We start from the raw sequence: 27,226 nt of genomic DNA, 5'->3' as shown, positions 1-27,226 counted from the left end.
AACAAAGTAAAAAGAACTAAGTATTTTTTTTCCATAAAAAAATTATTTTTTTCACAAACTAAAAATAAACATTTTAGAAAGTTAAACAAATAAACCTCTTAACTTACAATTTTAATAATTTACTCTTTTTTTCTCTTTTAAGAGATTATAAAAATTTTCATTCAAATAAGCAATTTAATTTCAGAAGGGTATGCCTAAAAATAATTGGTTAACTCAGTTGCAACTAAAAAATAATTGTGTTGCATTTTGATGGATAAAAGCAAAGGGTTGAAATTGGTTTTGCAACTAAAAATAATTGAAATGTATTTAAATCAGAGTATGCATTGTATTTAAATCAGAGTATAGATGACTGGTTCTAAGCAACTGCTTTTAGTTTCAATCCTAAGAAGTTCACCATTGACCATAACTTATAAAATGGTCTGAAAAGAAACTAGAATTCTGTTAAGTTAGATTTAACTCAATCTTACAGCCAACTTCTACCATTAAAGTTGTCCCTCTTCCCCCGTTTTTGTATTTTAATTTATTCATGTGATTGGTGGCCGTTGTGGATCTTCAAGAGAAAGCAGAAAGGAAAAAATTGATTATGAAAAGATTTGTGCGTCTCTCTCAACTAAAGATTTTTACCTGCTTTCTGAATGGAAACAAGAATAACTTGTTTGAAACTTTAGTTTCAACACTGCCAAGCAAAGTTAAGGCTAAAATAAAAAGAGGGACCAAATGCTATTATTTGAATAAGAACCAAATTGTCACCATTCTTTGAAACTTTAGTTCCATGCTACATGTAACAGTAAATAATAAGTTCCCCAGAAGACTAGAATTTGTGACTTGTATGGTTCAGCGCAACTCAAACCTCTATAATCTAAATCAGCTGCATAAAATTTTCAGTGACCCCAAGGAAGTGCATTACTGTTGTCTGCACAAAGAAAATCTGGACATGATGCACACAATATTCATTTTCTACAGCAAGCCAACAGTTATACAAAAAGTTGTCTGTATTCATCTGCCTCTTGACTCATCTCATCAAGGGTTCTGTCTTTCCTCTCCTTGTCTAAGTCAAGCTTTTGTTTCAATTCCTTCTCCTTCTCATCCATCTGAACCAATGACAAACAGCAGATAAAGCTCATATCATATTCAAATAAAACACCATACTAAATCAGCAGCATAGCCACAGAAAAAAAAATCCATCCTACTGCATCATATATCTCATCATTCTTCTCAAAATCACCACTTTTTCGAGGGATAAGATGAATATGAACATGGGGTACCGTCTGTCCTGCTTGGGGTCCATCCTGAGGTACAGAAAGATAACTCAGTCATTTTTCAGAGTCACAAGTAGCATATCATCCAAAAATACAGTGTGTAATAGTAGGGGAATTTTTAAAAACATTTCAAATATAGCACCATAAATGATGTTGATAGTGTTCATCTATCAAAACTACCACTTCATCTATCAATACTCTATGTCAGTTTTGTACAATTTTGAACATTAAATTGCCGGCTCAAAAATCAAAAAATTGAACTGCCCCTTGGTATCGCTATTTGATCATCTCATCGATAGGGAATTTGCCTAACATCAAATACTGTAGATCACAACTATTTACAAATTTCACCATGAGACAACTACAAATTATTAGACAATAAGTAACTTGGAAAAAATTATCCAGAGAACTAGTAAAATGCACATTCTATCCTCACATCTTAACTAACTTGGCATTCGGCAAACAAGAGCCCCGAAAAAAATAAGTATACCAACCAAGAATATTCATAGAAAAGAACTGAAACGATAAATAAACAGTCATGCATTTGCATAAATAGGAAAATAAGTTCTAAAACATCACCCTTTGTTTTACTATAATAATGCTAACAAATAAGTGTGTTATTGTGTACATAATGAATTGAGAATGAAAAGAGAGAAACCAAGTATAGGTAAACAACAACAAAGAAATAAGAGAAAAAACAGAACAAAAAAAAAGGTTAGTATCCATCTAATTTCTAGTTTGGTCAAAGGTAGACTCCGTTTTTACGTGATTGCAAATTTGTGACACAGTGCCCAACTGGGACAGAACAACAAATATGAACTAAATCCTCTTTTAGAAAAAAAAAATGTTTAAAAGTAAACTCATGTAAAAGAAGAAAGAATTTAATCCAAAGCAGTTACAAGATAAATTATTAAACAAGCTGAGCATACTCCAAATGAGTCTTACTTGGATTGCCAGAGTAAGTGATGAAGCCTTGTGGTAGCTCTCAAGCTGCTTACCAACTTTCTGTGCAGTGAGCCATAAATCAGAAGTCTCATCCGCAGTGAGATCAACAAAACGCTTAACTTCACGCTTTGGACAGACGAGCACATGTAGGAACTGTTAAGCCAAACATTTACATAGCTGCTCGTAATCAAGCTTATAATATTACACCATGCAAAAAATCTCTAGTGATTAACTGTGAAACAAATATAACCACCAAAGTCTAACCTACTTCATACTCTTTCAAATCAACGCATGAAGAACACAAATGAATCCCCTATGCCTAGATATGGTATATCAAACAATTAACTTCACGGATGGATAATCTAGCAACAATTATATAAAACATGATAAACCCATAAATCAAAAATAGGCACTGATAAAATACAGAAGTCCTATAAACAGACTCCCTAAAATGTCCATTGCCGTCAAGGGCTGAAAACCGCACAACATATTGTGCTGGAATTGCACATTTCTTATGCAATGCACTGCAATATCAGCATGCAACCAAACTCAGAATAACTATATGTTTGTGCTTGTTACTGATTTTTCGACCCAAATGAACAAGGTTTTAAATTGAGATCATTGTTGCAGTTTCACAGTGATCCTTAAGAAATTGCAGCCACAATTGCAGTCATGGCCAATCCAAAAACCTTTTATAGCCAAAAAAAGGCCCCTTTTTTTAGAAAAAAAAAACATAGCTATGAAATTCACCCAATTTTGCCTAACATCACCATATTTGGAAATTCCCCCAATTAAAAGAATATTTTGTTTAAAGGAATTAATGTGGGTACTAAATAATTTGCAACAACACATTCAAATTACTCAATCGACCGAAGTAGATCCAATTAAAATTTTCATTCAATCTCGAACTACCAAAAAGAATCTATCATCCCACCCCATCACTGTGTTATTGAATTGAACCCCATGTAAAGGATATGACCTGCAAAGGGACAAAGACGAGTAAATTATAAAAATGGGTTTTTCTTAATCTCAATAAAGGCACCAACTTCATAAACCAAACAGTAAAGAAAACATATTTTTTTATGGCTTCATTGTTTTCTGAATAATCAACCAATAAAAAACAAAAGGGAAAGTGAAAAAGGATACGCAAAACGAAGCGAATCATGGGTGTGTGAAGAAATAGGCAGTGTCATGTTTTGTTACCAGGGAGGAGAGGACGAAGGTTGACCATGGCGTAGGAGAGATGTGTGGAGTAGAACACTTCAGTGTGGTGTATCTTGTATGGCCCAAAAGTGTAGTCTTCTTCTGCAGCCATCTGCGTGAAAGAGAAGAACAATGGTGATTGGAGAAGCGAGAAATTGCAGTGAGAAAAGGTTGATCGATGTTTACCTTAATGGAGGATGACCAAATTGGTCGGATTCGTAGCGATTTTGAAGAATGTGTCAAAAACCGATGTGGAATCTTCTTGCCAATGCAGGATACTAACACTGTTTGCATCTTCTAACCACTTCGACCAATATTTAACTTGTATCTTCATATATAAAATAAATCAGGATTTTTATACAAATTTCAATTTTATATTTTATATTCGTGAATTTACTCTTTTAATTTTAAAATAAAATATAGTCTATCATAGAAATTTAATATTTAGTAGTGATATTTGACTGTAGCAGACTTGGGGAAAAAATCAGTTCAAATAAATATTTCTTAGAACTTGGCAATAGATTTATCAATTTCAAGGTATTGGAAAAAATATTTCATTTAAATAATTTAGAGTTTGTGGTTTGAGACATTGCTTATATTGGATTTAGTTATATATATTTCATAAAATATATACATAAGTTTTAAATTTTTAAACTAAATTAATTAACATTTCATAAACTATTTTTAATTTGTAGAGACATTGAGAACAAGGACAAGTAGAAAATATATTTTTACACTTTTTTTAATTTGCTAGAATACGTTTAAAACTAGGTTTAATACTTTTGATTGTCCCTATTTTTGTTAGGTGTGTTCGATTTGGTCCCAGTTTTTTTTTCTATTCCACCTTGTCCTAAAGAATGTATTTTTTTGTTCAATTTAGTCTTTTTTCAACCTTCAGCCTAAAATTAGGGTTCTGCATTTGGGGGAAACCTTCATGCGCTTGTGCTGCGAGAAGAAGGAAAACATTGCTCGCGGTTTTGCTTCAATGGAGGATGATTTCGCGAATTGTGCGGCTCATGGTAGCATGCAGAAGACGAACCTAGTTGTGTAAAGCACTCATGGTGGCCGGTGGAGGCAAGCAGCGGGTTTCTTTGATTTGGGATTTTTCTGGATTTCGTTGTGGTTCTCTGTAAGTTGGAGAATGTGATGGCCTTAGAGCTTTGTGTGACGGCAACAAGGATTGTCGCGCTAACGATGAAGCTCTCGATTTGGATGATTCATGGCTGATGTGCGAGAATGAAGATTCGAATGGAGTTCGAGATTAGGGTGGCTTGCGACATTATTGACGGTGAAGACTTAGCGGTTTGGGTGGTGCGATTCAACTTTCTCCGTTTCTGGGTGCTTTTGTTTGATTTGCAAGTATGAGATGTTGGCAGTGGCGACTTGAGAAAATCCTGTGATGGCGGAGGCGCGGAGGTAATCTGGGTAGCGCGGTAGCCTGAGAAAAGTTTCGTGATTTGGGGGAGAACTACAAAGGTATTAAACCTAAAAACTACAAGAAAAATAAATTTATTACATAAATTTAGGTATTTCAATTTTAAAAGGGACTTGTCCTAATAATTATAAATTGTGTACTGTATGACATATTGAACGAATGATTATCAAATATGATCGATCGGTCTATCCGTCATTGGTCAACCTGGTCAAATGGTTTTCAAGGGCATTGGGCCCACAGCGCTAATCAGCTGCTTCAAATGGTATTTGGACCAATGCTTTAGTTGTTACTGGGCCAGAGGCCCAGCATAAATTAAAATGATCAAAGAATAATCAAGAATATCTGATTAAAGATATTAATCAGATTTTTAGCCAGATTTTTAGGTAAGTTTGTTAATATTTTATTCTGTTTATATTTTATTGGGCTTATGTCATTTTAAGGTTCATGAGATCACCTATAAATACAAGGTCAGGACCAAAAGCCAGGTACGCTTTACTTACACTCTACTACTCTAAAATACTCACATAGTGATAACTCTTCACTTGAGTATTCAATCAAAGAGCCAAAGCTCTTCCACCACACGCCTAACTTAAGCGTCAAAATGCCTTTTGCATGTACCTCCCCCCGTTAAGAAGGAGTTCGATCGGTCGACGCCAAAGACCGAACGGTTAACATCAGGAAACCGAGCGGTTGCAAGGGAGTAGGCGGCCCAGATTAAAAGAGGACAGGCGATTCAAGCATTCCAGGTGGCCAAAGGCAAGGAAGACGCGTCGGAACATGTTAGTCTCTCGGTCCCGTAAATTCGTACAGAAACATTTTGGCGCCCACCGTGGGGCCAAGAGCAAGCTGAAGAAACCCAATGATGACCACGAGAAACACGGAGGAGCAACACAGTCCCAAGGAACAGATCAGAGATATGCAATGGAAACGCTAAGAGAAGATTGCAGCACTAAGGGCGGAACGAGCCCATTCCGAACGACTGCATTCAATAACCGTCCAACTACACCATTCCGAACGGCTACATTCAACAGCCATCCAACAACACCAATCTGAACGGCTGCATTCACCAACCGTCCAACCACACCAAGCCGAGCGACATCCTATTGAAACTGCAAGGAAACAAGACGAGTGTTCGGTCTCAACATCATTACGGATCAACACTAGGAACTTTCAGCAAAGCTAAAGCTACACCACATGGGTGATCATCTCTACGTGAAATATCATCAACAAGATAAGTATTTTTGAAATATGAATATTTCATATGAAAATAAGAAATCTATCAGGATATTATTTTATATCATTGTTTGAGTTTTATGATAAACGCCAGTAAAATCTAAATATCTGATTGATAAAAGATATTATAATAACTATTTAATATAGATATTAAAATATATAACTATAAATATAGTTATCTAATTATTGTAACCGAAACATTTTTGGTTTGATTAAAATAATAAGAGAGATTATTATATTAGAGATAACTATCAATAACAATAATGTTGATGTAAATATCAGAAATATATGCGGGTACCTTTTTGAATCAGAGGAGATTGCGGTGCTAAGGATGCAACGAGTCCCTCCCGAGCGGTCCGCCTCAAACCAACAAAATTGCAATGGTCGAGATAGAAGGGAACCTAACCCCTACAAATCGTTTGACTTACCAAACAGAGATTCCATTCGGCCTCGCAGGTGCTCGGTCATCCGGCCTCACAAGTATTCAGCCATTTGGCCTCACAAGTGTTCAGCCACTCAGCCTTACAAGCATTAAGCCATTCGGCCTCATAGGTGCTTGGTCATCCAGCCTCACAGGTATTCGGTCATTCGACCTCACAAGTGTTCAGCCACTCAGCCTTACATGCATTCAGCCATTTGGCTTCACAGGTATTCGGTCATCCGACCTCACAGGTGTTCGACCATTCGGCCTCACATGTGCTCAACCATTGGGCCTCATAGGTGCTCGGCCATCCGGCATCACAGGTGCTCGTCCATTCGGCCTCACAGGTGCTCGACCATTCGACCTCACAGGTGCTCGACCATTCGGCCATCAGGTATTCAGTCCTTCGGCCTCAACTACTCGACTTTCCATGGCCTCACGCTGATCGCTCTTATCCATATGACCGGAGAAAATTTATGCAGAAAGATATTACTTACAGGGTCACAAAGCATAAAACACCTACAACTCATCCGAGACACATATTAATGTGGCTTCCTCAGTTTGACTTGCAAACGTTCAACCAAAGATCGAGCGGTCTTAGTTGCTTGACCGACCGACCTTATAACATAACCTATTTTGACATTAATGCATTGGTTTGTTTGACTACTCTTTTTCTCACCATGTAAAATTCGAGTTGTTATATTTTTTTCAGTGTAGGTGATAGGATCCTACAAACCACAAAGCCAAGAGGTAAAAGCCCTCTCACTAGGAAGTTCTCCAAGAACTCCTAGTGCACAGCTGAACGGTAAAACCCGTTCCCTAGGAAGAACTCCTAGGTCAAAGTCACAAAGCCAAGAGGTAAAGCCCTCTTAATAGGAAGTTCTCCAGGAACTCCTAGTGCAAAGCCGAACGGTAAAGCTCGTTTCCTAGGAAGAACTCCTAGGTCAAAGCCAAAGCAAAGAGGTAAAGCCCTCTCGTTAGGAAGTTCTCCAAGAACTCCTAGTGAAAAGTCGAATGGTAAAGTTCGTTCCCTAGGAAGAACTCCTAGGTCAAAGTCAAAGCAAAGAGGTAAAGCCCTCTCACTAGGAAGTTCTCTAAGAACTCCTAGTACAAAGCCGAACGGTAAAGCTCGTTCTCTGGGAAGAACTCCTACGTCAAAGCCAAACGGTTACAAACGTTCTTTGTGGAATCTAATATGGCCTTATAAAATGGACCGAACGGTCTATCATCAAACAGGGATAAATAAAGCCTAATAGTCTTGGACTGAAAAAGGCATGGACAAAGGCCGAATGGACTCTCAACAAATGAATGCTGGTATAACGCAACAACAGGTAAACAACTCACTAGTTGTCTAACAACCCTGGACGTTAAACACCGAGCGGGTCGGTCATTCCCGTCGTCTAGCAACCCTGAACGTTAAACACCGAGTGGATCGGTCGTTCCCGTCATCTAGCACACCTGGACGTTAAACATCAGTCACCCAGCAGCCCTGGGTAGTAAAGTCGAACGCTCATTTGCTCCAATCACCCAGCAACCCTCTGTAGTAAAGTCGAACGGGCATTCGCTTCATTCACTCAGCAGCCCTGGGTAATAAACCGAACAGGGGGATCTTTAACTATCTTCCTCAACCGAACGGTCCTGCTCTCATGGTTCTCGACTGCACGGGAAAAAGTTCTGAAAAGAGGGCCCCTCAAACCACCATTCAACAAACACATAAAGGTACACTCTCCATTGCAGCAAAAACAACCTCCCTCAAACTCGTAAGTCATCTAGTTAATCAAGGCTAAAGTCGAACAATTAAACTCGGACTTGGGGGGCATAATGTATTGTATGACATATTGACCGAACGGTCATCAAATATGACCAATCGGTCTATCCGTTATTGGTCAACCCGGTCAATTGGTTTTCAAGGGCATTGGGTCGTAATTGGGCCCACAACGCTAATCAACTGCTTCAAATGGTATTTGGACCAACACTTTAGTTGTTATTGGGTCAGAGGCCCGACATAAATTAAAATGATCAAAGAATAATCGATCGAGGATATTTGATTAAAGATATTAATAAGATTTTTAGCCAGATTTTTAGGTAAATTTGTTAATATTTTATTTTGTTTATATTTTATTGGGCTTATGTCATTTTAATACAAGGCCAACACCAAAAGCCAGGTACGCTTTACTCACACTCTACTACTCTAAAATACTCACATAATGATAACTCTTCACTGAGTATTCAATCAAAGAGCCAAAGCTCTTCCACCATACGTCTAACTTGAGTGTTGGAGTGCTTTTTGCAGGTACCTCCTCCCGTCAAGAAGGAGATCGATCGGTCGACGCCAAAGACCGAACTGTTAGCATTAGGAGACCGAGCGATTGCAAGGGAGTAGGCGGCCCAGATTAAAAGAGGACAGACGATTCAAGCATTTCAGGTGGCCAAAGGCAAGGAAGACACGTCAGAACATGTTAGTCTCTCGATCCCCGTAAATTCATACAAAAACAAATGGTATTGTTAAAATGAGAAGTACAGTTCACAGAACATGTTTGATATGAGAAAATTTTTCTATTTTCTATAACAGGTATAGGAAAAGATCAATTATCCATGGATTAGAAATGTTATAGATAGTATAATTTAAAATATATTTTAAATTATGAAATTTAAAAATTAGTACACATTCTACATGTTAATCTAAAAAGTACATTTTAGATTAAGTAATTAAAAAATCTAAAAATATATTCTTAGGAATTAGATATTTAAAATTTTGAAACATATGATAAATTATGCAATTTGAAAAAGCATTTTAAATTATGCAATTTGAAAATTTGAAAATGTATTTTAAAATACACAATTTATAATATATTTTTAAATTAAAAAATTGGAAAATATGTTTGAATTCTGAAATGCATTTGTAAATTACATAAGAAATTTTTTCAGATCCGAACACATATTTTGGATTGTATACAAAAACATGTTTCCTAATTCCATAACCTAAGGGTATGTTAAACATTTCAAATACTAATGCAGATACCTGAAGAAACTAAGGCTGGACATAGTTAATGTAATTGTACTGAACTTTAATTTATTTATACTTTTTTATACTATAAAAACTAAACTACTTGTACTAAAAACTAAATTATACTAGTTTTTAATTCAGTTTAGAGAAACTGAACTTTTATATTTGTAGTTCAGTTAACTTTATAAACTGAACCATGAATTAGTTATTAGTAAAGAATATATATATTTTGCATATTTTATTTAATCTTATAATTATAATTTTGAATTATTACTTACCTTTTCATCTCGATTTAATTTTTTAACATGACAACATAAATTGCTTAATATTGATTATCTAATCATTATTCATTATATTTATTATTTAATCTCATAATTATTATTTTTATTTTATTAAAAAATAAAAATTGACATGAAATTATTCTTGACCATAAATATTTTGAATATTTTGTATTATATAGTATCATTGTTAAAAATAAAAGCGTTATATATATATATATATATATATATATATATATATATATTCAAATTATTTAAAAATTAGTTTTATGATTAAACTAAATTATATATTTAATTTGTCTTTATAGTTTATGATATAAAACAAAATGAAAGATTCTGAGACAAATATAATTTAAAAGGTTAAATGTATTTTATATTTTGTAAGAATAATTTATTATTAAACTAAATATATTTTTTTTCTGAGAGTTAGACATAAGTTTTGAAGAAAGAAAGTTAGGGAAAAGAATAAAAGGAAAACCAAAAATAAATAAAATTTATTAGAATTATATGTTAATTTTAATTATTTGTTTATAGAAAATATTATAAAGTTATTTAATTTTATTTATACAATAAGTTTGAAATAAATCTGAAGTATTTTTCGGAGGTTTAAGAGTAAACGTTTTAAATCAAACAAACTTTCAATAATCCATTCTTAAAATTACATTAATTTCTGATAAATGATTTTTTTTAAATATGATTCTTTTTAATAGATAACATATAAAAATAGAAATAATATTTTATATGATTGGTATAAAGTCTAAGAATATATAACTTATCTTAAAGACAAAAACAAAAGAACAATGTTTAAAACTCAAAATAAAATATTTTTCGTAAAAGCGACGGAAGAGTAAGGAGTTTTATTGACTTGATGATCTTAAAAGGATTTGGTTATTAGTTAATTGATATAACTGCAGATTTTTATAACTGAACTGTTAACAATACAGTTTATATATAATATATGTAGTTCAATTATTTTTAGTTTATTAGAAATATAATTAACTATAATTTATTATAGTTTAGTATAATTTAGATACTTATGCCCAGTCCTAGAAGAAACTATAAGGTACGAAGAAAAACTATGGGCTTAAAGCCCGGTCCAAAACAGTTTTTCCTCTCCCCACCACTCTCTCTCTTTGTTTTCTCTATCCACATTCGTTATCTAGTGAGAGTGGGACTTCTGGTGTTGCTCAACGCACACAACAATGGCGTCAGTTTCAGTCATGGCTACGAGCAGCGATAGCAGGTGGTCCATGTCTTCCTTGCGCTCTGCTTTACCCTCTCCTTCTACTCCTCCCTCTTCACTTTCCTCTTCAGTGCGCTTCTCTGTTGCCGCATCTTCTTCGTCTTCTTCAATGAAACTCCGAATTTCTCGAACCAAACCCAAATCCCTTCTCACCACTTTCACCGGTCTAACCCCTCTTAACCCCCTCTTCTTCTCCGCTCCTTCTTCTGCTTCAGGTACTCACTCACAACCACCCATTCCCCTTTCTATCTGCTTTTCTTTTAATGCGTTGCGTTGCTATTACTCGGTTTTGTTTTGCTATCTTCTTCAACAGGGTTGTGTCAATTAGACTTATTGCTTCGTTGATTTATCTTCATTTCTGGTTGATGTTTTGTTTATACTTTATCGTTTTTAAAACAATTATCAATTGTCCACAGAAAAACTCTAAATAGTTCTATAATTGAATCCGTTGTGGAGAGCATTGCATTGTGTGAGGAAAAGAGGGTTCATTTGGTGTTAGATTTATTGATTACAACTGTGAAAGGAACTTTTGGGATATTGAAATCCATTAGCATTTAGATGCCTAAGCCTTCAAATTTAGTTAACTGTTGTTATTTGTATTTTGATTTGAGTTTAATTCTTTGCACTTTTTTGCAATACTAACCAGTGATCGTAGTAAATGTAACTTGTATAATATTTATTGTTAAATTTGACAAACTCATCATTATAACGATTTGTGATTGGGTGAGTAAATACTTTTCTCTACAAATAAATTACTCAAGAGTTTAGTATACATGCATTCGAAACTCTATCCACCAATCACATGGCTTTGGATATTGGAAATAAAGTGAAAATGATGCAGTATTTTTAAGAATTTCTAAAAGTACAAAAATGTGTTTTCAAATTAAGCAGTCTTTGTGGTATGGCTGGTTAAAGTGGTATATGCTTGGTTCTCCTTAATTATAGATTTTTTATTTTAAACTTGTATGTGAAAAAGACATCTAATGAGAAAGCTAGTTCCACCATCTTATGGATGTCTTTGGTTCAAATTAAATTTTCTCCTACAGACAGTGCATGTGATTTAACCATAAAAAAGTAGTCCTTGATCTGATAGGCCTCTTCCTCTTGTTGGATAAAGTGAAGAAATCATATTCTAACATTGCCTTTGAGGTTGTTCTGAGTGAATAATCTATGCTTCCCAATTGTACCCATTATACTATGAAATATAGTAGTCCTGTTTCCTTTGGCATCAATTCCAATTTCATCTCCATGTTACAGAATACACCGGCTTTGATCACTCCTTCACCATTATTGACAATGGTGGTCGAGTATTTGCCATGAGACATGGGAGGCGGGTACCCAAACTCAACAGGCCACCTGATCAGCGCCGTGCGCTCATTCGAGGCCTTACAACTCAGCTCCTCAAATATGGTCGTATCAAGACCACCAGAGCAAGGGCCAGCGCAATTAGGAAGTATGTTGATAAAATGATAACTTTAGCAAAGGATGGATCTCTTCATAAAAGGAGACAAGCCCTTGGGTTCATCTATGAGAAGCAGATTGTACATGCTTTATTTGCAGAGGTGCCAGAGCGTTATGGTGAAAGAAATGGGGGTTACACGAGAATTATAAGAACCCTACCAAGACGAGGTGATAATGCACCTATGGCATACATTGAACTTGTGTAACCATCACCTTTGTTTGGGTGCTATTATCAGCAATCTCACTGCAATGTTGAGCTTGGCTATGTATCCATCGGCAACAATGATTCTACATTTTGTGTATTATGCATTTTTTATTAGTTTTAGTCTGTGAATCTTTTTGTGTACTTAATGACAAACAACAACCATCTGTGCTCTGAAGTGATCATCTGCAGAAGTTCATAGATTCACTTATCTGTTAAGATTACAGATGTTTTAAGTGTGTTTGTATTTTTTATATGCTTTTTTGACTACTCTGTTTACGGGTCTTGCTGTAATAATTCTAGACACACAGCATTTCTGATATCAGGTCATTATCTGCATAAGGTCAAGTATTCACTCATGTTTTAAAAATTCAAAGGTTTGTGTATTTTACCAGTTCTCATGTTGCATCTCTTGACTAAACTTATGGAGAAAGAGTTATTAGGTAATTATAGAAGAAGAAATTATAATTTGGATTCTATTGATTTGTGTTATCTTTCTAGTGTGTACCTTTAATATATTTGTAAATATAAAAAAATTAGTATATTTTGAAGACAAACAACATAACAAATTTCAGTAGACTCTGAATTTAAAAAAATATACTTTTACTAAATAGAAGTTAGTTTATATTTAAGTTAAGTTATAGAAAATATATAGTATCAACTTTTTTTTTTCAAAAAGTTGACTTTGTATCATATTAATTTTTATTTATGAAATGATTTATTTTATTGTGCTTTTTTATCTTATCACAATTTTGTCAAGGGTGAAATTTTGTTTTGTTAATAATATATGTTTTTTTAATTTATGTTAGTATTTAATTTTCATGTTTACTATGGATTAATTTCATTGATATATTAGGAAATATAATTTTAACGTAAAATTGAAATTAATATTTAAAAGATGTTTATATCCAAGTAGAAAATGTAATTTACTAGTAATCTTATACTCTTTTTAAAACATAACTTCACTTTTTTGATATAAAAGTGAAATTGAAATGATTATTAATGATTTTACTTTTTGATATAAAAGTGGAATTGAGACGATTACTAATATATTAAAGAAGTGGAACTAGTATTAACAAATTTTAAATAATTTATTTTACATTTCCTTATGCTCAACATTTTCTTGTGTTTTTTATATATGTTTGATTGATATATGAAAGAAAAAGTTGTTGTCATGCACAACTTTTTATTATTTATTATTTGCTATGGTGCGACTATGCACTTGTAATAGGTTTCGTCATGAACTTTTTGTTAAATAAATTAAATTAATTAAATAAATAGAATAATAAATAAAAAACATAAGGTTGTAAAGAGTTTACTAAATAAATTAAATAACTAGAATAAAAAATAAAAATAAAGTTATAAACACTTCACTAAATTAATTAAATAAATCAAAACAAATAAAAAAAACGTGAGCCTACAAACACTCACTAAATAAAATTAATAAATTAAAATAATAAATACAAAAATAAGGTTATGAACATCTCAATGAATAAATTAAATAAACAGAATAATAAAATATAAGTAAAATAATAATAGAACATAAAATAAATAAATATAATTAAATGAAATATATAAAAATAATAAATATCTAACTTTCTTTATCTCAAAATAAATTGTTTAAGCTAAATTTGAATACTCAATATTTTAAAATCTGATTAATTTTTTTTAAATGAAAACAATATGTAGGCATGGAAGAAGAGAAAATATTTACATTCTTGTTCTCTCAACTATCAATTTATAAAAGTTTATATTATTATTGCATTAATATTTTAGTTTTTTTTTTCATGTTCATTTACATGTTTTGCATAAATTCACAAGTCTTTCTACAATATTATAAAATATGTATTCATTATTCATGATTTAAAAATGCTAATTTAAATTGTCTCATTCAAATAAAATAAGTTAATTAACAAATGTTGTGGTATTATTTTAGAAGAGGAAGACAAAAAAGAGAAAGAAAGAAAAACTGGCTGTGATAGAAATAAATGAAGTAATGAAGAGTCTAAAAGTAAAGATATAGCAGAAACTTTGACAATAGAAGCATCACACCAAATTAAAATCAACTTATAAATATTTATTATGTTTTAAGATTTTAATTAATTAAACAAACTTTTGGAAAATCTAATCCAATGCATTTGTGCATAAATTAGCATAACCATATTACTACTACCTTCTTAAAAAAGAAAATGAATGGATGTAACTTGAAGGCCTTCCAATTTCCACACTGCATATAAACTGTAAAGGAGAAGATGCTGTTATATGTGAATAATTAAAGTCATGATTTCCATTAACTAAACTGTTATGCTTAATTGCATTTCATGAGACGAAGATGAACAGATGTAGTAATTTAATACATCTTTAAGTGTTTAAGGTGATTTTCGTATTTCACAGTTATATAAAAAAATCATCATGTAGTATTCTAAATTTAGAATTCAATTCCTGTGTAGAGTATCCATATCAGTCTTCACTCACTTTGAAAGCAAGCAATGGCGAAAGAAGATCAGGGACTTGCCATAGGAATCGACCTTGGCACAACCTACTCCTGTGCTGCAGTGTGGCGTGAACATCATTGTCGAGTGGATATCATTCATAATGACCAAGGCCATAACACCACTCCTTCTTTTGTTGCTTTCACAGACCATGAAAGGTTGATTGGTAATGCTGCTAAAAACCAGGCTGCCACCAATCCACAAAACACTATCTTTGGTATATTTTCTACTCTTTCAACTATTAGTGCATTCCTTGTATGATTATTTCATGTAACTTTTTTATCTAACGAGGTGAACATTTTTGTAAAACTTTTCAGATGCCAAGAGGTTGATAGGTAGAAAATACAGTGTTCCTGTTGTTCAGAAAGATATGATGTTATGGCCATTCAAGGTTGTTGCTGGTGCTAATGACAAACCTATGATCACCCTTAACTACAAGGGTAAGGAGAAACAATTTTGTGCTGAGGAAATTTCATCCATGGTCCTGGTGAAGATGAGAGAGATTGCAGAGGGCTATTTGGAAACCAGTGTGAAGAATGCGGTGGTTACTGTGCCTGCTTATTTCAATGACTCTCAGCGTAAGTCTACCATAGATGCTGGAACCATTGCTGGCCTTAACATCATACGTATAATCAACGAACCAACTGCTGCAGCTATTGCATACGGTCTTGACAGAAGGAATAATCGTGTTGGAGAGAGAAACATTTTCATTTTTGATCTCGGTGGTGGTACTTTTGATGTTTCTATCCTAACGATTAAGGATAAGATCTTTCAAGTTAAGGGAACAGCTGGAAACACTCACCTTGGAGGAGAGGACTTTGATAACAGAATGGTGAACTACTTTGTGGAGAAAATAAAGAAAGAAAAGAAGTTGGACATTAGTGGAAACCCTAGAGCGTTAAGGAGGTTGAGAAGTGCCTGTGAGAGGGCCAAAAGGACACTATCACATGCTGTCATTGCCACAATTGAAGTAGATGGTTTATCTAATGGCATTGACTTTTTTTCTTCAATCACTCGTGCAAGATTTGAGGAAATCAACATGGAGCTATTTAACCAGTGTATGGAGACAGTAGATAGGTGCCTTGCTGATGCAAAAATGGACAAGAGAAGTATGCATGATATTGTTCTTGTTGGTGGGTCTTCTAGGATTCCCAAAGTTCAAGAATTATTGCAAGATTTCTTTGAGGGAAAGGATCTGTGCAAAAGCATAAACCCTGATGAAGCTGTAGCCTATGGTGCTGCTGTGCAGGCTGCTTTGTTGAGTGTAGGTATTAAGAATGTTCCAGACGTAGTGTTGCTGGATGTAATACCGTTATCAGTTGGTATTAAAATAAAGGGAGATATCATGAGTGTAATGATTCCAAGGAATACTACTATTCCTGTGAAGAGGACGCATCAATATTTGACAACTGTAGATAACCAATCATCTGTTAAAATAGAGGTTTACGAGGGTGAGAGAAGAAGAGCCAGTGATAACAATTTGTTGGGTTCTTTTATCCTTTCTGGCTTTCCTCGAGCTCCTAGGGACCATCCTTTTGATGTGTGCTTTGCCATAGATGAAAATGGTATACTATCTGTCTCTGCTAAGGAAGAAACAACTGGCATCAGCAATAAGATCATCATAACCAATGACGTAGATCGACTGTCAGCGGAAGAAATCTATAAAATGATTCAAGAAGCAGAGGAATACAAAGCTGAAGATAAGAAATTCCTTAGGAAGGCCAAAACAATGAATAAAATTGATGACTATGCTTACAAGATAAAGAAAGCTTTGGAAAAAGAGAATTTCAGTTCAAAAGTTTGCTCAGAAGACAGGGAAAAGATCAGTTCTGCAATAACTAAGGCCACAGAGTTACTTGGTGGTGATCAGCAGGATGAGGAAGTAGATGTGTTTAAGGATCATCTGAAAGAACTTATTAACCTCTTTGAACGCTTTGTTGAAAAGTCAGATTAGGTGTTTTTTAGCTTAGAATTTTGTTGTGCTGAATTGTTGTTTTATGTTTGATGAATGCAAACTTTTATGTGGAAAAATGTGGTTTTGTTAAAGCTTTTGGACAATGGAAGATCGAATTAAATACACTTGTTTACAAGAATAAAATTCTCAAAATACTTTTATTTTATGCAGAACTCATACCGGATGAAAAATAAAGTTTATTTAACCACTTGAATTAAAAGAAAGAGTTGATTTACTTTTATTATTAGAATCACATATTTAGAATTTTAGTTATTACTTTATGGATAAGTTGTGTCGCATTTATGTTCCTGGTTGATCATAATTTCTGATTCAATTTCCCCTAATATACGTACAAAAAATGTTGCTTCTGCTACACCACTGTTAATTAGAGGGTGTTCGAAATGCTCATGTAAATTTTATCTGAATTTATGATTTTTAACGAGTATTTTTAATTTTATTTTTAATAAATTTGTAATCAAGTTTACGATATTAAATTTTGTTCTGGTCTTTACAAGACTCGCCTAACATAGTCACACTCAATAATAAAAAAAATTAGTTTTATTTTATTTGTTAAATTTTCAAAAAAGTATTACTAATACCAAAACTACTTTCATTATTGTCGACAAAACAATATTCATAATATTTAGTACATAATTAATGAAAATATGTAATAAAGTTACTACTTCTATTTAACTATGCAATTTAAAGTTATTGCATGTTTTTTTTTTTATCAAAATAACTTCACCTTTTTATGTCAATTTGAAATTTTCTATATAACTAAATCCATAGATATCTTGAAACCGAATGAGTATTTTTTTTTTCACCTAGCTAACACACACTTATGTAAGAAGATCCTAATTAATTTATGTTTAGGTAATGGTGTTTTATAAGGTAGTTTCAAGTATGAAAATAAATTCGTTATTGTTAACACCTCTAGTTTATGCCTTATTACTATATCAAATGTAAAATATTAAATTTTGAAAACACGATCCGTATGCATATTTTTTCTTTTTCTTTTAATGAATAAAACCGATTATAAATAATATTTTAAATGAATCTGTTATATCTACAACTCAATTGATCAAAATAAAAAGTAAGAAATATATAAAATAATGAATTAGACAAGAACATAAAACTTCTCAAATATGAAGATAGTAAAGAAGATTAATATTATAATTATTTTATTTGTTATGTACCCAAACTAATTGTTTTAAATTTTTTTATTATAATAATATAATTATATGGAAACTTAGGTAATTAAATACTTAGGAAAGTAACCAGGAAGGGAGGTAACATAGGTAGATTTAGATAACTAGATAAGGTTGTCGTTGATATCTCTTAACTTGTCCCATTATCCACTGTCGATGCGCCATTCGCAGCCTTCGTTTCTTCTTCTAAGCCCTCAGCACAAACGTACTCTCTCTTTCTATCTTCTCCCAACGTAAGAGATTCTGAGAAAAAGGAAAAGTTTGGAAGAAGAGTGTTGAGGGAACAAGACCACGATGCTTGGTATGGCCACTCTTACTTTGGGTTCATCAACCGCAATGGTGGCTCAGAACCATGCTCAACAACACCATGCCACCACTCTTGCCTCAGCCAATGGACACAGAAGGCACAGTGTTTCCAACAGGACTTACTCCTCTCCCATGAGTTTGGTGTCTCCCACCAACAAAAGCTTCACTTTTCTCTCTTCCTTCAAGGAATCACCACGTGCACGCCCCTTCACCACAGCTGTTGCATCTGTTGATTCTGACCAGCTCAACTCTTCTGATCCTCCCACCAAGGTTTGTTCCTCTCTCCCACTCCAACCCCACATTGAATTTGTGCTCAATTTTGTTTTTTTTTTTCAGTTTTGATGTTTTTCCTTTGTTATGTTATCCTGAGTTGTTCTATGCTGAGGGGTGTTATCCTTGTAACCAGAGAAACGCTTGATAGTGTAGTTTTTGAATTGGTTTTGATGATAATTGCTTTATAAGAAAATATGCGATGGATTGTCATCTAATCACAGATGATCAATTTGTTAAATTTGACCACAACTACCTTAAAAAGTCACATGTAGGGTGATTTGATTAACATTGTTTTACACTGTCAGAGCATTACAATTAACTTTTGTTTTTTTTTTTTTTTTGGCTTGTCTTCTGCAGAATGAAGCAAACAAGTATTATTTTGTTGTTGCAAATGCAAAATTTATGTTGGATGAGGAGGAGCATTTCCAGGAGCAATTGTTTGAGCGGATCCGTCTCTTTGGGGAGCGTAATCAAGAACAGGATTTCTGGCTTGTCATTGAGCCTAAGTTCTTGGATAAGTTCCCTAACATTACCAAGAGGTTAAAGAGACCTGCTGTTGCTCTTGTGTCAACCAATGGTACCTGGATCAAGTAAGAACACCAACTCTTCATTTTTCAGTGATTGATTCTATAAGTGCTTTAAGCTATGGAGTATAAATGAAAATATGATGATATCATAAACTATGAAAGGAGGGAAATCTTTTCATATTATATGTAAGTTATGTGTGTCTCTGAATGTTTTCATACAGTGGATTGGATTGGAAGCCATTCTATGTAGACAAATCCCTAGCCACCTATGATCGACAACCTAATCTAAGCCTATGTGGGAAAATAGATGCTATTTTATATGCTTGCATCATGGTGATTCTCACTTCTCAAGCAAGAATTGATCATTTTGCTTTTTTCTTTATTTCACAATCTTAAAGCTGCCAGTTGTTAAATGTGGTAAAAGGGTGGGTTTCTATATATTTTCCTCCCTTTACTTTTAGTGTTTGTGTTCTGCTGATAGGATCTCCACCGTTTCAAATGATATAACATGAAATAATGGTGTAAGAAAGAAGCAGTGTTTGATCAACAAAATTGCTGCAATGAAAATCATCAAAACAGCATCAAATGCCAGTTTATAATGCTTCATCCACTTTGTAATTCTGTCCCTATGTATGTTTTGGACTTTTGGCAGGTTCATGAAATTGAGACTGGACCGAGTTTTATCTGACAGTTTTGAAGCTGAGAGCCTAGAAGAAGCATTAGCTTTCACTCCTACTGATTTGAAGTTTGAGAAGCCTGAGAAATGGGTGGCACCCTATCCCAAATATGAATCTGGATGGTGGGAACCCTTCTTGCCCCCTGTTCAGAACGAGGTGAAGCCTTAAGATAGTCTTTATCAACACTGTTTCAGTGCTTGGTAGTCTTAAATCTTTTTCTCTAATGTTTCTGTTCAAGTGCAGCTGGATGGTAGTTAAAGAAGGCTAAATTTGCATTCAGTTTTGTATTTTTGGGAGGCAGTATGATTATTTAAGTTGAAGTGTTTCCCTTAGGATCTAAGTTGTAGGAATTGCATTTTATGTCTATCAAATGAGCTAAGTATGTATATTGTTATGAGATTGATGTTCTCTGTTTCTAGAAATGTATGTGAAGGCGTGCAACTTAATATATTTTTTTTATCTTTTGAATAGACTGACTTCTAAGGCTCCCAATTTTACATTATTTAAAGCTTGCTTGTGAGGCTTGAAATAACAATTCATCAAATGAACTTACCTCAAATGTACTCACTTTATACCTTTTTTGTCCATTAGTATGTTAAGGCTTCCTTAAAACATTCAGAGCCTTGTCCAATCACCATCCACTGCCCCTTAAAATTCTGAACCTGAATAACCCTATATCTAAAATCAAGGGTCTGCTAAGAAAACCAAGGTTTAATGTACTTTAAATAAGTCCCACCATGCCACATCACTTTTAAGCAACTCATTGTATTTTTACTAGTTTTGCTGTAATGGCCAGATTTTATAAGAACCCACACTTTTATAATTTTGTATTGCACTTCAATTTTTTATGTCTTCAAAATTAATTTAATTCTTGAAACATTGTTTTTTTATTGTTAAGACCTAACTATTAATTTTAAGACTCTCACTATTGCAGTAAAAGGCAAAGTTTTTTCCTTTCATTCTAACTTTAAATACTTCCTTGCCTGGTGAATCTTTAATCATGCAGTTTTTGTCTTCAAACAACACCTTATAACCTTTTTCAAGCAATTAAGGAACACTCAACAGGTTTTGGTTAATTTCTAGAACATATAAAACATCTGAAATCAGTTTCAAACCTGTTTGACCTTCAATTGCCACTGTTCCTTTGCCTTTTACTGCAATATATGCTCCATTACCTACTCTGACTTTAGAAAGTGGAGTTTTGTCAAGTTCTTTAAGAGTTCTCGATCATAACTCATGTGGTTTGTGCAACCACCGTCTATTAGCCAACTTTCTGTGGAGCTATTGGTAGTGAAGCATGTAATAGCAAACAATTGTTCCTCTTGTGGTTGATCCTCAACAACCTTAACTTCTCCTTGTTGTTGATGATACTTGCAAATCTTTTCCATGTGCCCTAGCTGCCCACACTTATAACACATTGCATCCGGTCTCCACCAGCACCTTTTTTTGTGGATGATTGGTTTTCTTACAATGAGGACAAGGTGGAAAAACCTGAGTATTATTACTCTTGTTGTTGATCTTGTTTAATCTTCCAGGTCTGGTATCATTGTTCTGCTTCTTCTTGTGTTTGTTGTCATTGCTTTGGAATTTGACTTGAAAAGCACCCTCCACAGATCCTTCTTGCCTCATAAGTCTTCTTTGCTCTTGGGCTTGTAAGGCACGCAACACCTCTGCCAAAGTGATCTTAGATAGATCCTTTGTGTTCTCCAAGGTAGCTATAGAAGCTTGATATCTTTCTGGTACTGATACAAGAATTTTTTCAACAATTCTTGAATCAGAAAAAGCGATGTCCAACAATCTTACTTTGTTGGCAATGCCAAGCAACATATTTGAGTACTCTTTGATGGTGTCAGATTCTTTCATTCGTTGTAGCTCAAATTCTCTCATTAAATTCAATACTTGCATGCTTCTAATTCTCTCATCCCATGCTTCTAATTCTCTCATCTCCTACATATTCTTCCTTCAAGTCCCAAATTGCTTTTGCTGTGTTGTGAGACATGATCCTGGTGAAAATTAGTTTTGAAACACCAGAAAATAAACATGTCTTTGCCTTTGCTTTCCTGGTTTCTTTTTCCTTGTAGTTTTTTATCTGGGCTATACTAGGGTTGTCGAACAACAGAGCAATATCGTAATCCTCTTCCAGTGCTTCCCAAAGATCCAAAGCCTCTTAGAAGTTCTACATTTTTATGGCCCAGAGATCATAGCTATCTCCATCAAAGATAGGAGGAGCAACTTAAGAGAAACTTGTTTCAACGTCCATTTTTCAGGTCCCGTAAAATGTAGCTCTGATACCAATTTGTAGGTTATTTTATTGAAAAAAAGTTTGAGAGAGTGGAACAAAGAAATATAAAACTGCATAGGTTTATAGGTTTATTTAATTGAGGAGTGTTATTGCTTTTATAAAGCAAATAACTGAACGTAATTTGTTCTACCCTCCAGTAATTGTATCCAACTTCCATAGCTTCTGTCTCCTTATGTGAAACAGCACAAACTGAATGGGGACGTAATAAAATAAACTCCATAATGGCTTGACAGACTGTAATACTTAGCATAAAAGATAGGTTATCATTAGATGACTAAAGGTAGTTTCTCAGGGGATGCTCCTATTTTTATTCTTACAAGATCCACTGTGGTACGAATAATAGCAGAAAAAAAGCCAAATAAGTGTTGGGCTATTTGATTTCATACGGAGGTCTGCAAATTTTATTATATATGAAGTTGAACATGTTCACGAGTAAATTCAACAGTGTGGAAATTGGTATTACTTTTCATGTGTTATATGTCTAGACCTATCCTTTGCCTATTGAAGATGCCATTTTCTTACAGAAAGAAAAATGGTCAGATATATTTCTTTAGTGTAATGAAGTTATGCTTCAAAGAAAGAAGGACCACTAGGTTTCTTTGTAGTTCACGAAGTGGAACACTTTCTGCATTTCTTGAAGGTTGTAAAGCCATTCCCATGATTCATTCCTTCCATGAGTCTGCCAGACATCAACTACAGCCTGCCTCTGTTATGGTCTACTAGACATTGCTGTTACCTTCCTCAATGTCAGACTAGATTCTTCTTCTGAATGATGTTTCTTTATATTCACAAATATTGGCCTTGCTAACAAGAACAACTGTTCCCTGGATGATAGTCAAATGCTCATTATCCTGCCTTTCAATCAAAAACAGAAAAAGTATATCAAATGTTTAATAAACGTTAATATGTAAAACTTTTTGGTATATATATTGGTATGGATACATTATATCATTAATTATCAAGCAAACTAAATGATTCATTTAGATTTGGTTTCTTAAAAGACGACAGAACAGGTTGTAAGCAATTTCTACAGCGCTTTTGTTTTCTATTTAGGTTTTTTTTTTTTCTATGGAAACATTTGAAATCCAGTACTACAAAGTTTCCAATGAATTTTGAAATAAAGCAAACGCCAAGCAAATGAGTGACACTAAATTGGACATATTCTGCATGCAAGAGGCGAAGGACGATCAAATAGTACACCAAAAGGAAATATATTATGATGATGCGCATGGTTACTGAAGCCTGTATCAGTAACCAATAGCAATCGAGTATGGAAAATGGTTCTTGCACACTAAATGGTTAACCCTGCACAAGTTTTTTTGGTAGCAATAATAATCGATTTCTTAAGATCAATAATCAAATTATATTCCCCCCATTATATTTCTGTTAATCACATAATACGTGTTAACCACAAGTTTGTACATAGTTAATCAATGGCATGGCATGAAAAGGAATTTCATTACTTCTAATCCTCAATGTACTCTTGCGAGTTTTGCGATTTCCCGAAAATCTTCATCATCAAATTTTCATATAGATTATTCAACTCAAACAGGACCCTCTCAGCAAGGATGTCAATAATATCCCCATGCTTTTCATATACCACTGGAACTATCAGCAATATCACGGATGCTGCGCCATCAAAGCAAAGGAGAAAAAAGATTAGTACTAACTTGCACTTAAGTAGAATCACTCAATGTTTCATTGCTGTGATAAATATATGCATAAATTTGGTAGCTGACCTATGTAGATTAGAGTTGCAGCAGGGTACCGATAGTCAAGAAATGAGATAGCTCCTAATGTCCCTGTGACCTGCAGATTACTTTCTTGTCAGATAAAACCAAATAGCATTTTGACAAGCTGAGTACACAAGGTTAGGAACATGCTGAGAAGCACCAAGAGAAATTTCTTCAAATCTTGTCCGGAAGCTATGACCCCAAATGTCATGAGTAGATTATTAAGTATACGTGTCACCGAAATAGCTGTACTGACAAGCAATCCTTTGGGTAAGAGGAATGATGATAATTCAAGTGGTGGTAATCTGTATCAACAGGAAGATAGCATCATTCCTTGGTGTAAAACAATAATCTAAATAAGTGTGCAGACAATGAAAATATTCAGGCAACACAATATGAAGAGATAGGGGAAAACAAATTCTCATATCACCAAGCCCTCTAGACAGGGACTTGTCGGTTCATTCACACTAGTTGTAAAAATATTGTTTGATGAAAAATAGGAAAATAAATGGATAAGAGGAAAATGATATAACCAATAATCCGTTTCACTTTACTGATTTGATGATATTGTCACACACATTAAGTGAAACTAGTGTCAAGTCACACCACAAAGAACAAGGAAACCAATAAACTAACTCAAGTTGCTTCTTGAAGCAAATTTGGCGGCTTTTTGAAACAAAGTTGGCAGAAAGTCTCAATTTGGTCTTTTACAAAACAAGAATCACACTGCTTTAACAAGGCAATTTGATTTGTCTGTGACAGATATGATAATAAGGGCAAGCGAGAAGAGAACTAAACAAGAAATATTTTAATATCTATCAGTTATCCCATTGTTATATCCTACCAAAGATAAGAACCAACACCTGGATGTGGTGGTAAGTCTTGAATTGGCACAGTACTGAAGTTATAGGTACAGTTGTATCATTGTAAATTGTTACTCCAAAATTAAGTATGAATATAACAGGAAAGATGCTACAAATGACTAATTAAAGAAATCTTTAATCAAAGGAAAAAAAGCAAGTTAATATTAAAAATATATCTTGAAAGTTAATATCAATTTACTAATAGCAAGTTACATTAGCTGGATTAAGAGCCTTAAAATAGAGAAAACATGCTATAACAACTGACTGATAGAGTGAATTAAACTCACATGCGAATGAAGGATGTTAAAAGGCTCCGTAGGAATAACATTGCCACCAGAAGTATGAGAGAGTCACAAATGAAACTAATCACGGTGTAATCCATCCTCTTGAAAAACAACCATATGAAAGTTACACCAACAAGAACGCTTAATGAGATCTTCTTGTTCCTCCAGAGTATAATATCAGCAACTAAGAAAAAAAGAACCAAGGCTTACAATAAATTCTACCTTTTGCAAACTGTTGTGTAAAATGATACCGTAATTTCTAATTCACACCCTCAAACTATGTTAACAGATTCAATGTGATTTTTGCAACACAAATGAAATTTACAAATTATGTCATGTACTAAGAAATGATGCAAAAAAGCCAGAGGAGCATACTCAGTCCAGAGCCTAGGATAACACGAAGAGGTATTTTCCTGCCAAAGAATCTGTTCTTGGCAGTGGAGAATACAAAATATCTCTCCAAATCAGTCTCAAATTCAGAGTCTTCATCATCGAATTCTTTGTTACTAAGGAAATCCGAGTCCGCAACATCCATGACTTCTTTTGGTTAAGGTATTATTTTTCCTCCTCTTATATACATACACGTATATATGTTGGATCCTTTCTTAATGTTCTTATACAGTGTAACCTGTAAAGAATGACATTTAAAAAAAAAAACAATGACATGCATTAACAAAATATTAATTAATCAATGTTACAAATATGTTCATTGCATGAACAAATGAAAAAGGTTGATTCAAATTATGACAAATGCACAAGTATTTGCATGCTGATGTGCAGAAATTCAAAGTCTGTAAGATAAAATATACAATTTCTTACTATCATGAATCAATAAACAGTGGAGAGTTTATCCTTTTCGAGATTTCGTCTTTTCAAGAATACGTGGATTCATTTTGGAGAAACTCTGTTTTCTACCCCCTGCATTTTTACAAATCTCAGAGAACCTATATACACCCTAATCCACCCCTTAATATTCTCATGAAAGCAATCAGAGTTTAAACTAATATTATTTTCCCTTTTGTTTTTATTATATAATTTTTTCTTTTTTGAAATTAACTTATTTTTTTATGATATTTATCTATAATGAAATAGTTACTTTTTGTTTCTAGTTCTTTTTATCTATATATTACGGAAGATAAATATTCATTTTGTATCTTTAGAAATAAATATTTTTAATATAATTTTTTATTTAGTTAAAGTAAAATAAATATTATTAAGAATAAAAATTCAAAACATTTTCTTTAATTAAGTTTTAAAACTTTCTTTCCACACAGATTAAAGAGAAGGATAATAAAATCTTTCTTCCCAATCATATAGTTTTCTTAATTTAAAGGTGTATTCAATTGGATGGATTTAAGAAAGAGAGAATGTAAGAATGTAAAAAATTGAGTGTAAATTGAATGTTGTTTTGTTTATGGTATTTAGAAGTGAGTGAGAGTGAATTTTGAAAAAAATATTTGTAAAAGTTATTTTAAGATTTGATTGAAGATAAAAAAAATATTTTAATTAATAAAAATAAAAATTACTAAAATGTTGTTAGTGATAAAAATAATATAAAATGATATTTACTAATAATATATTTAATGGTAAAAGTTATTATAAAAAGAAAAAAAATCAATTTTTTTTAAATAAAATAAATTTATATTTAAATAAAGTCAAATAATTATGAATAAACTTTTTAAGAATATAATTTACTTTACTTCATGTTATTGATGTGAGTGAATACTGTAGCAAACTATTTTATATTTGAATATCAATATCATTATATATTTATAACCCTTGACATGGAATAGATAATAAGAAATCATGACAACTATTAGAATCGAATAAAGGTTTCTGAAATCGATTGCACCATGTATTATTATCTCAAATTTTGGTAATTATGAAATGGTGCGAGGAAAAACATTACAATTTATCACA

At 33.3% G+C, this 27,226-nt stretch overlaps 7 protein-coding genes across 7 annotated transcripts; 3 read left to right on the top strand and 4 right to left on the bottom strand.

Annotated features, from left to right (window-relative positions):
• Nucleotides 1-696: 696 nt before the first annotated feature.
• Nucleotides 697-3,729, bottom strand: LOC108341840 (bifunctional bis(5'-adenosyl)-triphosphatase/adenylylsulfatase FHIT-like). The gene is made up of 5 exons (XM_017579495.2): nucleotides 3,594-3,729; nucleotides 3,406-3,519; nucleotides 2,205-2,351; nucleotides 1,191-1,289; nucleotides 697-1,091 (listed from the first exon to the last, which is right to left on the bottom strand). Exons 1-5 carry the CDS (start codon nucleotides 3,699-3,701, stop codon nucleotides 975-977), a joined length of 585 nt encoding a protein of 194 aa, XP_017434984.1. The 5' UTR covers nucleotides 3,702-3,729; the 3' UTR covers nucleotides 697-974.
• A 7,148-nt stretch (nucleotides 3,730-10,877) lies between these two features.
• LOC108341894 (50S ribosomal protein L17, chloroplastic) lies at nucleotides 10,878-13,007 on the top strand. Its single transcript, XM_017579560.2, has 2 exons — nucleotides 10,878-11,239; nucleotides 12,282-13,007. The coding sequence occupies exons 1-2, from the start codon at nucleotides 10,984-10,986 to the stop codon at nucleotides 12,689-12,691; spliced, it is 666 nt and encodes a 221-aa protein (XP_017435049.1). The 5' UTR covers nucleotides 10,878-10,983; the 3' UTR covers nucleotides 12,692-13,007.
• Nucleotides 13,008-15,176: 2,169 nt separating this feature from the next.
• On the top strand, nucleotides 15,177-17,133 carry LOC108342648 (heat shock 70 kDa protein 4). The gene is made up of 2 exons (XM_017580442.1): nucleotides 15,177-15,396; nucleotides 15,497-17,133. Exons 1-2 carry the CDS (start codon nucleotides 15,177-15,179, stop codon nucleotides 17,131-17,133), a joined length of 1,857 nt encoding a protein of 618 aa, XP_017435931.1.
• A 1,322-nt stretch (nucleotides 17,134-18,455) lies between these two features.
• Nucleotides 18,456-20,594, top strand: LOC108341828 (uncharacterized). The gene is made up of 3 exons (XM_017579479.2): nucleotides 18,456-18,917; nucleotides 19,278-19,510; nucleotides 20,100-20,594. Exons 1-3 carry the CDS (start codon nucleotides 18,636-18,638, stop codon nucleotides 20,290-20,292), a joined length of 708 nt encoding a protein of 235 aa, XP_017434968.1. The 5' UTR covers nucleotides 18,456-18,635; the 3' UTR covers nucleotides 20,293-20,594.
• A 705-nt stretch (nucleotides 20,595-21,299) lies between these two features.
• LOC108341527 (uncharacterized) lies at nucleotides 21,300-22,068 on the bottom strand. The gene is made up of 2 exons (XM_017579202.1): nucleotides 21,616-22,068; nucleotides 21,300-21,521 (listed from the first exon to the last, which is right to left on the bottom strand). The coding sequence occupies exons 1-2, from the start codon at nucleotides 22,066-22,068 to the stop codon at nucleotides 21,300-21,302; spliced, it is 675 nt and encodes a 224-aa protein (XP_017434691.1).
• A 1,722-nt stretch (nucleotides 22,069-23,790) lies between these two features.
• On the bottom strand, nucleotides 23,791-24,420 carry LOC108341526 (reticulon-like protein B3). The gene is made up of 3 exons (XM_017579201.2): nucleotides 24,320-24,420; nucleotides 24,166-24,235; nucleotides 23,791-24,055 (listed from the first exon to the last, which is right to left on the bottom strand). Exons 1-3 carry the CDS (start codon nucleotides 24,368-24,370, stop codon nucleotides 23,892-23,894), a joined length of 285 nt encoding a protein of 94 aa, XP_017434690.2. The 5' UTR covers nucleotides 24,371-24,420; the 3' UTR covers nucleotides 23,791-23,891.
• Nucleotides 24,421-25,288: 868 nt separating this feature from the next.
• Nucleotides 25,289-25,904, bottom strand: LOC128197594 (reticulon-like protein B1). The gene is made up of 2 exons (XM_052879777.1): nucleotides 25,682-25,904; nucleotides 25,289-25,490 (listed from the first exon to the last, which is right to left on the bottom strand). Exons 1-2 carry the CDS (start codon nucleotides 25,839-25,841, stop codon nucleotides 25,306-25,308), a joined length of 345 nt encoding a protein of 114 aa, XP_052735737.1. The 5' UTR covers nucleotides 25,842-25,904; the 3' UTR covers nucleotides 25,289-25,305.
• Nucleotides 25,905-27,226: the final 1,322 nt, after the last annotated feature.

The sequence above is a fragment of the Vigna angularis genome, chromosome 6, assembly GCF_016808095.1.
Source record: "Vigna angularis cultivar LongXiaoDou No.4 chromosome 6, ASM1680809v1, whole genome shotgun sequence".
Lineage (NCBI taxonomy): Eukaryota > Viridiplantae > Streptophyta > Magnoliopsida > Fabales > Fabaceae > Vigna > Vigna angularis.
This window is presented reverse-complemented; position numbering and strand designations above follow the sequence as displayed.